Source organism: Anguilla rostrata, chromosome 16 (genome assembly GCF_018555375.3).
Source record: "Anguilla rostrata isolate EN2019 chromosome 16, ASM1855537v3, whole genome shotgun sequence".
Taxonomy (NCBI): Eukaryota; Metazoa; Chordata; class Actinopteri; order Anguilliformes; family Anguillidae; genus Anguilla; species Anguilla rostrata.
In genome coordinates, this window is record NC_057948.1 from 5,239,985 (window position 1) to 5,252,914 (window position 12,930).

At 46.1% G+C, this 12,930-nt stretch overlaps 1 protein-coding gene and 1 non-coding gene across 2 annotated transcripts; both read right to left on the reverse strand.

Annotated features, from left to right (window-relative positions):
- Window positions 1–223: 223 nt before the first annotated feature.
- LOC135241766 (E3 ubiquitin-protein ligase Siah1-like) lies at window positions 224–10,299 on the reverse strand. The gene is made up of 3 exons (XM_064312435.1): window positions 9,966–10,299; window positions 3,310–3,366; window positions 224–1,978 (listed from the first exon to the last, which is right to left on the reverse strand). The coding sequence occupies exons 2-3, from the start codon at window positions 3,317–3,319 to the stop codon at window positions 1,128–1,130; spliced, it is 861 nt and encodes a 286-aa protein (XP_064168505.1). The 5' UTR covers window positions 3,320–3,366; window positions 9,966–10,299; the 3' UTR covers window positions 224–1,127.
- A 2,197-nt stretch (window positions 10,300–12,496) lies between these two features.
- On the reverse strand, window positions 12,497–12,579 carry trnal-cag (transfer RNA leucine (anticodon CAG)). The gene has a single exon. It is a non-coding gene; the product is annotated as a tRNA-Leu (tRNA).
- Window positions 12,580–12,930: the final 351 nt, after the last annotated feature.

Here is a 12,930-nt window from a genome sequence, read left to right on the forward strand (position 1 = left end):
TAGGATACCAAAAAGTAAGAAGAATATCCCTGCCATGTCTGAGAGAATTTGAAGCAATACATACATAGCTGATGTCTCCATTGGTCCAGTCTCTCCTGTTCTTCTGTTCCACAGCTTCAGTTGCTGCACTACACAGCTAATTTGTTAAAAATAATAACACTGCACATAAAATGATTGCAACTTATGCAAATGTGTGCAGTAAATGCATTTCTGTGCGACTCCCTTGGAAATCAAAAATCTTTAATAAAAGTTCCTCAGAAGATTTTATTAATTTAACAATTTAAGATTTCAGACTATTCACAATAGAGGTGACAGGAGGGTATGAAAAAAAAAAGATTAGATGCCAGAATAAACGAGAAATAAAAAAATAAAAAAAAGTTAAAAACTGGTGAGGGGATGGGGAGAGGGGGGAGAGGGAGAGCGTACCAAGTATCGAAACGCTCTTCTTTCAGAGAGAAAACAGAGATAAAAAAAACAAAGATGAAACAAGACTTAACTTTACACTTTACAAGAACTTTCTTAGCTTTTCTTTAAAATTCCATACAAAAATGAGCAATAATATTATTATTAATAACAATAATACATCTGTATAAACGTCCCAGGCGTAGAGTGGTTTCAGCAAACACTGTTGGACTGTTCCAGCATCCAAGATTTCACTGAAGGGGGTAGAAATGAGAGTCACCTCACCCCACCCCCCCCCACAAAAAAAATAATAAAAATCCACGCCATTTTGAAATGTTAGCCCCCCAAAATCGGGTAACCTTTCATTTTTTTTCTTCTTTTTTTAATTTTAAACCATTATTTCCTCCACCCCTTCCAAACCAACATTACACCCCCCCCCGGCTCCACTCTGCTCCAGCATTGCCCAGCGTTTAAAAAGTGTAGCCGCGAGTATTCCCAGCGCGAGAGCGAGTGTCTGGTTCCACGTGCCGGCTGACCGCGTTTGGCGACGGCACCGACAGCCCGTTCCTGAAAGCCTATAAGCGAATTGGCCTCGGTCTGTTGTTACTAGACAGCAAACAGTTTAACCGCGGGGGTCAAATTTCAGAAAGCTTGTTTAATAAAACTTATTTATTTAATGTTTTTTTTTTTCTGCGTTTCGGCAGAGCTCGTCCCCCCCCCCCCCCTCAGCACATGGAGATGGTGACGTTGATGCCCAGGTTGCCGTTCTCGGCGAAGAGCTGCGCGATGGACGTGTCGAACACCAGGCAGTCGCTGTTCATGATGGCGGTGGCGATGCCCTCGTGGATGGAGCGGGGCGTGGCCTCCCAGGTGAGCCGCCGCCGGTGCCCGTTGAGCTCCAGGCGGTAGGCGAAGCTCTCGGCCTGCTTGCGCGTGCCGATGAGCTGCACGATGGCGAAGAACTGCTGGTGCCCGTCGTACTTCTCCTGCTTCTCCAGCACCAGCATGAAGTGGAAGCCGAAGCAGGACTGCATCATCACCCAGTCCACCGCCCCCGGCAGGTTGATGTCGGTGGCCAGGAAGACGATGTCCTCGCCCTGCAGCGTGGTGATGGACTTGTGCTGGTGCAGCAGGTGGGGCATGACGGCGTCCAGCGAGCCCTGCCACTTGCAGGACGCCCCGGGGCAGGGGCAGGAGTAGGGCCGGAACTCGCACAGCTCCTCGTGCTCCGCCTTGTCGGCGTGCGGCAGCGTGGCCTCGCAGCCCGACGGCGCGTACTTGCACGGGAAGAGCACCGAGTTGGCCACCTTCTCCATGGCCAGGTTGCGGATGGAGCCCAGCGGCCCGCGGCACGTGGGGCAGCACGTCAGCTTGGGCCGGCAGCTGCCGCAGACCAGGTGGCCGCTCTGGCACTGCAGGATGGGCGGCAGCACGTAGTCGAAGCAGACGGGGCACTCGAACAGGCTGGCCAGGTCGCCGTTGGACGCCGTGGTGCCCGAGAGCGACGGCCCCCGCTGGGACGGGGCGCACTTGGAGGCTCCGGCGGGCAGCGCTGCGGCGGTCTGGCGACTCATTTCTGCTCCGGGGGGGGAGGGGGGGGCGGGGGCAGCGGCGTGGAGACGCACCGTGGCGATCACAGCAGCGGGAAAGAATACAGGGAGAGCTTTATATAGACACTTCATATAGACATAAAACCACACAGGTAAAATGGACTGCATTTTTATAGAACGCTTTTATCCAAAGCGCTTTACACTGGGTGCCTCTCATTCACCCATTCACACACACACACACACACCAACGGTGAAAGGCTGCCATGCAAGGTACCAATCAGCTCGTTGGGAGCAATTAGGGGTTAGGTGTCTTGCTCAGGGACACTTCGACACGCCCAGGGCGGGGGATCGAACCGGCAACCCTCCGACTGCCAGACAACCGCTCTTACCTCCTGAGCTACGTCGCCCCCCCCACTGACAGAAGAGGCCATTTTGAATTGATGCGGTAAGGAGGACAGTTACAGCAAATCGCATGGCGAGGTGGCGTTAGGGAGCAGGGTCACAGGAACCATCACATCCCCTAATGCCACCCCCATCACAACCACCACACTCCCTCACATTTATTTAGCAGACGCTTTTATCCAAAGCGACATACAAAAGTGCGTATCATGGTCACTGGACAACTACAAAACACAGGTTCAACAAGGTACGATGCTCATTTCGTACGGCTATTTATAACAGAGAACACAGTTCAGTTCACGCAGTTAACATTATTCTGACCTAATTTATGCCAAGTCAAACTAGGGAGAAGAAAAAGCTAAAATATCATGACAAATACAAATTACAAAAAGTGCTGGAATGGGGGTACTTGCAACATGAGTGTCATGAAAGGGGGGGATTTGAAGTGAAATGATTCACAGAGTGGTGGCAGTTAGCCCAGGTATAATCTGAAGATGGGTACAGTGGAAGATGGGTAGTCTATCAGGGAAAGTTTTGTACCAAACGTCTCATCAACATTACTACTGATGGAGACTTCCTGCCCTAAATTTTGAGGAGTCAGACAGCTCCTGGTATATCTGGAATTTTGTGCATTTTCACTTTCACAGAGGCAATATTTGCTCTAGCACACAGCTTCACATTGTAAGGGGAGTCTATACCCGAGTACAGAAAATGCAAAGCATTTTCACACTTACTGGACTGGAAATCTAGTTCGTGTTCATGCTATGAACTAGCCAGTCTGCACGTCCACACCTTAAACGGAGTGCAGATTTTGTTCCTCGGAAGTTGTTCAGTTGTGAATTTACAGCATGAATGAGAGTATGGATAACAGAATGAGCACAGCTTTTCCCCACACAGTGAGAATAGGATGAGCTCTTTTCCACAGTGATGAAACAGTAATGAAGTTGGGATATCTTGCCTTCGTCCATAAGATGATTTCCGATCGAGGCTCTCTTCTCTGGAAATATGGTGCACCCTGAAAAAGAAATGAAAGGGACAACACTTGGATAAGTTCAAGTGTGTACACACACGCCAGTTTTCATTTTCCCTAATGCAAGTTCACCGTTTGCTGAGATGTCATTACAGCAGTGGTCCAGCAGAGGGCACTAAAAATAGCACTGGAAAATGGCACACATTTGACCTGGCTACTTACACACTTTGGATCTGTTTTACCTGTTCACCTGTGAAGCAATCCGATTGGCCTAGATAGAAGCAACCTTTTCTGACTGGGCATAAGGACTGGGTGTAAGCAAAGCATTCCGATTGGTCTGGATACAAGTACAGCATTCCGATTGGTCTGGATGCAAGTGGAGAATTTAGTTTTGTCCAGGGAGTAACCAAAGTATTTGGACTGATCGGGGTATAAAGGAAATATTCTGATTGGTCTTTGGTATAGTTGGAAGTGACTGGATTGGTCTGGGTATAAGTGAAGCACCCAGTTTGCAAGTGAACAATTCTAATTGGGATATCAAGTTCAAAAGTATTTGAACGTTGCACATACAAAAACTAAGAATGGTGATTATACTTCACGGATCAAATTAATGTGCAAAGAAGAATCTATTTTTAAAACAAGATTTTAAAAAATCTTTGCTGGGTGGCACCACTCATATAGGAAGTACACGCATGCAATAACGGGCATCAGTACCCAAGTTCTTCCATCATAATAAAAGTCTTTACACTTACGCCTATCGCATCAATAAACAAAGTCAGCATGAGATACGATGCATAGAATTTTGTTCTCAATTCACAAATGTTGTGCGCTCACAAAAAACAATACACAACAGCTTGGCTGAATACTGAATTCTGGTTGGCCCAGCGTGCCCTGCAGGGACAGACTGTGGCCCTATGGTGGTAAAAGTGCTTTTACACAGTCTATAAGTGCAGGGCGCATACGCTGTGTGGACGGACAGTCCGCAGTCGTTCGCCCTTTCATAGTCCAGTCGCACCACCGCATACCCAAGCCCTACGTTCCCACAGTCTTTGCGCGTCGTTTTCCTTTTCTGCCGGAAGTTACAGACTGTAAACAACATGGCCTCATCCTTGCCCAGCGCTGTGCTTATTTCTCTCCGCGAGTTGTTGTTCTTCTGAAAATCTTTATGATCCCGTTGGGATGAATCGTATAAGGTGCCTGTACCTTCTCATCTCTTCAGCCAGTCTCTCTTCAAAATGTCAACTCCATGTCTGTTTTGTGCATTCCGCATCACCGCACGTTTCCAGTGCCACATGAAATGCATGTCGATGTGAAACAGTTTCATACCGAGCCATGGTTTGTGTGACACCGCTAGCGTACGCTAGGTACGCGCGGTCGCAAAAATTGAGCTTCGCGCGGACGTACGCTGAGGTCCGCCATTTCGTCATTTTGACCGCGTGGACCCCAGCGGAGTCCGGTCCGTGTATGCTACGTCTGGACCATGAATTGGCCTTTACTTTGAGAGGTGCCCTAAAGGGAACAGGGCCAAAGTAGGGCTGGGAGATGCCTATTTTAACAATATTTATTGAATATTTTCAATGCAACAACGATCGTCACCACGATAGTGTGTTGCCTTTTCATCTTTTTTCCCCGAATTATACCTGATGCAGAATTAATCCTCTGAACTTCTGAGGGCCGTGTAAAAAGCTATCACCGATATCCATTGGGTGTTGGTAAGACAGAAGCTCTACGACTTTGCCGCTGAGTGGCTATGTGGTCACGTGACATGCTTGTGTCAATCGCACGGAAGCTGCAAGACCTTGCCGCTGATTGGCAGTCTTAACACCCCGATGGATACCAGTGGCAACGTTTTCCCCGGAAGCATTTCACACGGCCTCTGAAGTCCGGGTGTTTACTTCAGCGTCAGGTATGATGTTAATTTTTTAAATAAAAAAATTAAAAAAGATGGGTAAAAGTGCATACGTTGCATGACAGCAATGACAGCTATGCTTTTTAAGCATAATAAAAAAAAAATTAAAAAAAAAATATATCACCACCTAACCCATACCCCACTAGAGCAGGCTTTGTTGTAGAAAACACCAATGCGAGGTTGCGTGCATTGCAGAAGAGCCTTCAGGAACAGGGTCTAGAGAGGAGAGGTGCGTGTTGGGGGTGATGGCACTTGCACTGGCACAACATACATTAGCCTACATAAGAATTCACTGTGGTAATTAGAGCGCATGGTATGTCGAGAATCAAAAATGACACCAGCTCTTCAGTCAGAATACTGCTCAGAATAGAGACGTGCAAAGGTAATGGATGGAGACCATTTGAATGTATAAAAACGGAAATGAACGAGGGACAAACTACATCCCTCATGCTTGAATCTGTCCAAGCACCCAATACAGATTGCTAGAGCAGCACCACACAATTCTTCAAACCGATTTTAAAATGTGCTTTAAGAACTACAGGAACAAAACAGACCCAACACTCAAGTTTTATGCCAACATCTGACACCTAAAACCGGACTTGTTATGAATTACTCCGCGTTCTATAAAAATGCAGTCCATTTTACCTGTGTGGTTTTATGTCTATATAAAGCTCTCCCTGTATTCTTTTCCCGCTGCTGTGATCGCCACGGTGCGTCTCCACGCCGCTGCCCCGCCCCCCCCTTCCCCCCCCCCCCGGAGCAGAAATGAGTCGCCAGACCGCCGCAGCGCTGCCCGCCGGAGCCTCCAAGTGCGCCCCGTCCCAGCGGGGGCCGTCGCTCTCGGGCACCACGGCGTCCAACGGCGCCCCCCCCCCCCCCCCCCGCTGCTAAAGACGTTACACACTTGCGGTCTTGAAATGTTTCCGAAAAAACAGCGAGGGGGTGCAGACAAGGACATTACCACAGTTAAGTCAAGAATCTCGGAGTGGTGATGGACAACAGGCAGTCCCTCTCCAAGAACATCGCAGCAGTAAGCCGGGCATGCAGATTTTTCCCTGTATAACATCCGGAGAATCCGCCCCTCTCACACCACCCACTCAACCCAGCTCCCGGTCCAAGCAATGGTTCTATCCCGCCTGGACTACTGCAACTCTCTTCTGGCTGGACTACCGGCATCTGCCACCAGACCCCTGCAACTCATTCAGAATGCTGCGGCTCGTCTGGTCTTCAACCTCCCCAGACACTCCCACGTCACTCCCCTGCTCACTACCCTCCACTGGCTGCCTGTTATAGCTCGCATCAAATTTAAAACATTGGTCCTACCATACCAGGCAGTCAAGGGATCAGCCCCAGCATACCTCCACAAGATATTCAAACCCTACATGCCAGCCAGACACCACCGTTCTGCTACCTCAGGACGCCTGGCACCTCCCCCTCTTCGCACCTGCAGTTCCAGAACACGTCTCCTGTCTGTTCTGGCCCCACGATGGTGGAATGACCTCCCCCTGGAGGTCAGAACAGCTGAGACACTGACCCATTTCATGCGACGACTGAAGACTCACCTCTTCAGGCTGCACCTCTCCCCATCCCTCCCTACCCCCCTGTAAATGACTGTAAGCTTAGGGTTGTAACTAGGCAGCTGTTTTGTAGGTGACTTAGGTGCATTAACTGTCTTAACTACTGCTTGTATTTTTTCCACAGACTGCATTGTTGGCGTTCTCGTTGTGTTAGTGTTAATCAGTTTAACCTTCAGGGTCCAAGTTGAACTATGCGGTTGTTCCCTGCACTTGGACCCGTACTTCTCTCTAGAGTTTTCGTCATACTTGTTCCTGGTTATGGTTATACACTTTGTTGTACGTCGCTCTGGATAAGAGCGTCTGCCAAATGCCTGTAATGTAATGTAATCTCGCTGGGATTCAAACTGGTGAACCCCAATGTCCAGCTCACAGACATGTTAAAACAGCCGAGCAAGAACCGGAATGGCGCACCCTCCGAAACTCTGTACGATCTACAGCACCGCCCGATTGGCCAATGGGAGTTTCCCCCTCATTCGAGATCCAAGCCAGAGATAATATTTGAGTATACTAAACGGGTGCAGAGTTGGCCAGAGACTGGAACGCCTGGCAGAACTGGTTCTGAGAGCGCGAGCGCTCAAGACGGACCTGCGGTCCCCCACGGCCCAAGCCACAGGGACACAGGGCTTGTGCCAGAGAGAGCATTACCGGAGTGAGTTTGGAAAGAAAATCACGCAAATATTTAATCAGGAGACGCTGGCGCGAGCGGGTTAGCGACAACGCGGCCCTACGTGCCGGAACCTGGAGCTGGGTGGATGCTGAACAGCGTAAAACTGTTTAAAATACAATTTGCATGCGGCGAGACGAAGGCGCGAAAGCCTACCTGGCACCGTTTGACTGCCGACAATAAAACAAAGGGAATTCGTTTCGTCGAAAAGGTCGAGGGCTTGACGGACGCAACACGGAAGTAGTTATACCATCTATACCATCTATGAGCAGCTTCGAACATAAAAACGAAGTTGAGGCAAGTACAAAATATGACTGAGAAGTGTCCTTAAAAAGGAACTTATTTATGGCTGAACAAGCAAATATCATCTTTCTCTATAATGGGTAGGATTCAGGAGAAATCAAACATAAAAACATCTAGCCCTAAAACTCCACTTAGGGGGGGGGATTATAAAATAATCAATTCAGTCATTTAATTCCCATAAAACCATGAGAATTTCAAGACAGTAAAACAGTGGCAATATGACATTAACATGTTCAGTACATGCTTGTTGAATAACCAAAAAAAAAAAAAAAACTTTTGACAACAAAGAACATTTTCATTTTTCCTGAGGCTACTGCAGAAACCGATTATAAACTGGTTCGGCGAATAAATCAAATTTACATTCCGCAGGAATGTTACGTGTGCTTGTTAAAATTCTTCTTCCGAGAGCAAAATAATCATATCTTTTTTGGTTAGTTGCTTGTTAGGGACGCTGACAGAGGGGATGGGCATCATGCAGTTTCAGTGTCCGAGGAAAATTGCCGGAGGCGAAGCCGAAGACGAATTACTGCATAATACAATGAGTCACTGTTTATCTCCATACAAAGAATAGGGGTTACAGGGGAGGGGGAAATTGATAAGCCCGTGTGCAGCATATTTTTGTGATGTTATGTAAACAATGTGACATTAAATACCATTATTCCGTTATTCACACGTTGTGTCTTCGACAAGTGACAGCATGCGCCATTCAGTCACCATAGGATAACTGATGCCATCATTATAATTGATATGATATGATAATTGATATTAAAGCCAATTATCATATCATTTTCCAAATTTTTTCTTATTTCCGGAAAATGGAAAACAAAAACCTTCCGTTGCCAAGCTTACTCGGCTGCATGTTTCTTCACAAAACAAGCGTTTTATTTATTTCTATTAAGCAATCTTTAATTGCTTGTGGTGCATATTTGCACGGGTTGACTGCGGTTAAAATTCTTCTTGGTTTTGCACGCGTGCGAAAGTTTCAAATGCGCCTCTGAGCGTCATTCGGTTAAAGAGGAACGTTCAAATACTGTATCCCATGAACACCGCGGTAACAAAGTTACAAGCCACATCACACACCTCATTCTTAAATATGCGTTCACGGGGCAGGGTTTCTCCAAAGCGCCAGAATGATAAAACTGAACGATTCGCGCTCATAGCAGTCGGCTGGTAGCAGAAATTGACTGCTACATATGATCGGCACCACACCTCTGTCCCGGTTCAGGAGCAGATGTTATTTATAGTTGGGTCTGCAGATTCTTAAACCTCGGACATCGACTGAGATGTAACCTGACCTCCGCCATGTTGGCAACGAATACGGAGAAGTGAAAACACCCCGTAAAGAGGGGGGGTCGGGGATTTACAGAGCGAGCCATCTGTTGGCTAAAGTTCATTCAAGTAAACGGAATCACGAATCACGCACAGAGATTGAACCCTGCTCACACGACCAGGCTGCTTGCTAAGCTTCTCAGCTAACGTTCCGGATCTTACTAAACGAACGTAACATTCAGCTGTCGATACCACCAGCATGTTTTCAAACCGCGATTCCATCTTTGGTTAATTAGACTAGCTCTCCAGTGTGACGTTAGTGCCAGAGTTTAAATGCTGCATTCTTTCGACGCGATTTTGCTCGTTTAAATTGATTATTCAGACTTTAACATAAAACACAGTATAACAAAGCCAACCATAACATTTTAACCCAAGAAATCGGTCCAGTCGCCGGATGGCTGATGCTAACGCTCGACATGTAGCCAAGTTAGGCCTCGACCTCCCCTGGCACAGGTCAACTGACACAGGCGATCGCCTCAGCCGTGGCTAGGCTATGTAGCTAGCTCGCTAACCGTTCGCTACAAGCTACAACCAACTAGCTTCTAGAACAAGTAACAGCTAAATTGAGCACACTATCACTGCACAGCATAACGCTAATCCTTGGCATTCAGCACCCAAAGCCAGCGGGACCACAAACCTTTAATGCTTCTAACGTTAGCTCAACACAATAGCCATTTAGCTACCTGATCTCCTTGTCACACCAATGTTATCACTGTGCTATCGACACCAGCCTCTTCTGCACACAATCACAAAACTTGGGCTGAGAAGGTTATCTTTTACAAACATTCACATCACCTCACACACTGTTAGTGACAGATTAAGTAAGTGTATAACTGCATTCCAGTTTTGTGTTTAACGTTACCTGTCGTTTAGCTTTTTCCAGGATTGACGACACCTGGGAGAACTGGTCCCGGTTTATTAGGGCAGGTACTAGTTAGCATGTAGGCTAACGCTACTCCTCGCTGTAGAAATACAAAGCAAAACTATTGTTTTTTGTAACGTATTCCAATGATATTGAATCCACAAGATCTTAAATCTTAAGACAGAAAAAAATCTTTCTTGTTTGTCTGTTAATACGTCAAATAATCCACAAGAAATTCCAATATTTTTGTCCCTTAGAAAGCAGTCGGGTTTTATTTCTCGGTTTCCACATTGACGCCGGTCTCGAGCTCGCGCGCTGACTGTTGTTGAAATACTTTTCTGTTGGAGCGCGCGTTCTTTAAAATAAGGGGCGCGCGCGCTCGGGTATTTGAACTGTGAACGTGCTAGATTTCTTCTAAGCCAGCCTACAATATGCCACTATTCACAAGACATATGCACAGACAGAAAGCACGTCTTCTTACCAGTTAAATGGAACTTTAACAAAAGAAACAGACACTCCACAATTTCATGACGTAAATCCAGATTACAATCCGGTCTGGCAACCCATTGTGCTACTAGTCTGCATGGTTTTTCAAGAAGCATACTCTCTCTCTCTTTCAAATAAACAAAGACAACCAAACTTTAACACATACTCTCTCACTCACAAGGACACAAAGGATATTCCTTCTGATGGGCCGCCCTGTTTGGTGATAATGTAATGCAAGGGGGAAGTTTGTTGACATCACATGATGCAAGACTCCAGATAAGTCTAGTGCAGATGTTCTATCAGTTCCCAATACAGTCTATCACATTCCACCTATCTACCTGGAGCAGAGAGCAGGTGAATTGCTCACAAAGCTCACTTAATCTCCCTGGCTGGTGTTTGGAATGTGATGCTAAATTGAAGTCTGACCCTTTTTTCTTTTTTGTTTATTTGTTGCTTCCGTAACTGCTTTCATTAGAAAACTTGAAAAATAAAATCATGGACCATACATTCTTACCAAATTGCTGTGATTCCTGGTGTTCATTCCAAGGTTATAAAGCCTTTTACTGTCAACCTGCCATCCCCCCAAGTGATAGAATGAACTTCTCAATGTGTGTAGGACAACAGAATATCTGGTCATTCTTCAGTGCAGGTTGATACTATGTGTGTGTGTGTGTGTATGTGTGTCTTGATTAGCCTGGTGCTAAAATGATAAGGCTGTTATGGCTGTGACCTGCATCCAGTTATCTGTCCTATAAATAATAAACTTCACAAATAATGTACCAACTAAATAGGAGTGCTGCGTAGGAGAAGTATTCAGCATTGTGCATCTCGAATCAGATGAGTGTGTTCTTTTTCTCTCTGGTTCTGAGGTCCAGTGCCAGTTGGTGGCAGGTGGGGTGGACAAGTTATGTAAGAAGATTTTCGGGGCAGTTTAGTTGGGAGAGGGACATTCATTATTGCGTACTTTCACACTTATATTCCCATGATGCATTGCACACATTAAACTTTCTTATGAAAAATATGTCTTTATCTGGGTAATGAAGGATGGCCTGGCTGTGCGATCCCAGGCTGAAATACTTGGCTGAATAGCGTTTGCTTTAAGGAGTGTGGTGCTGCTTTGTCGAAGGATTAATGAGCCACAGACTCAATAGCTATGTTTTCTCCTAAAAGCACATTAATGCTGTAGGCCGTCTTCCTTAATGATGCTAAATAAACCGCTCCTAGCCAACTATGTTTTTAACACATCTCACCTGCTCTACATGTAGGGGAGTAGATGGTGGTGGTGTGTGTCCACCCTAGTATAGAGATCAGGGCCTTACTTTAAGTTAACTGGCTCAATCTCTAATGCCCTTTGAGTTATTCTCAGATCTATAAAATTATTAAACTAAAAATTTAAATAGATCTCTCAACCCAAGTTTTTGATTAGAAATATGAGTAAATTTTATTTTAATGCAAAACATCACACACTCACAGCTAGGTTGGTAAGATGTGTCTTATCGTTTCTATAGGTTGTACGCACCACTTGCCCAGTAAACTAATCTTTAGTCAAGCGCGTTACATTGCGACGAAACCGGATATTGACCGAAGCAGGATATGCAGGAGCAGTGGCCTGTGCAGTCACACCAATGCACTCGCGGCATCCTTCCGGTTCTAGTTGACCCCTTAATGAATGAGTAACTATGTGCTTATTCACGTAGGATCAGCGTTGGACACTCTTACCTGTCATTAGCCTGCTGGCAAATGAACTGTAGATGAACTGTAGAAAGACCTGTAAGGTAGGCCTAGCGCAACGATGAAGCTGGCAGTGCAGCAATGCACTGGGGTTTTAAGTTACGTTTGATCCTAAACCGCAATTACCGTGGCAACAGACATTATCAACAGCCTAACACTTCAATAGCTATTTGCCTAGCTACCAAATTATTCAGCAAGGAGAAGTACGTTTGGCTACAGCTAAGTGCGACATTTACAAACTTTATGTGGCTTTGTTATTTTGCAAGTTAGCAGCTAGCACGAGCATGCCATTACCTTAATGAAAATGAGCACATTGTCAGAAGTGGGATTCGAACCCACGCCTCCAGGGGAGACTGCGACCTGAACGCAGCGCCTTAGACCGCTCGGCCATCCTGACTGTGTTACAACAAGGAAGGTGGGGTCAGTTTGTTCAGTGTGCAGGTTTTCAGTGGTTTCAATGTCATAAAACTTTCTAGGTTGGTGTGCCCTTTTTTCATTTACATCATCAGGGGATTCTATTTATTAACACTCCGCAGGTGGGAGCAGATCTGAATTGCTGACCCTCCAGTACAGACAAAACCATTCTCGTTTTATTTTTCGTTATCGATCTGGATTCCAATGGCAGGATGTGGACTACAAGGTGAACGAGTGAGCGAGCTGGAAGGAGTTTGCAAAGACACATGCAAACACGGGTATCAGACATTCTGGACAATAGCATTTAGAGGAAATAATACACTTTGTCAATTAT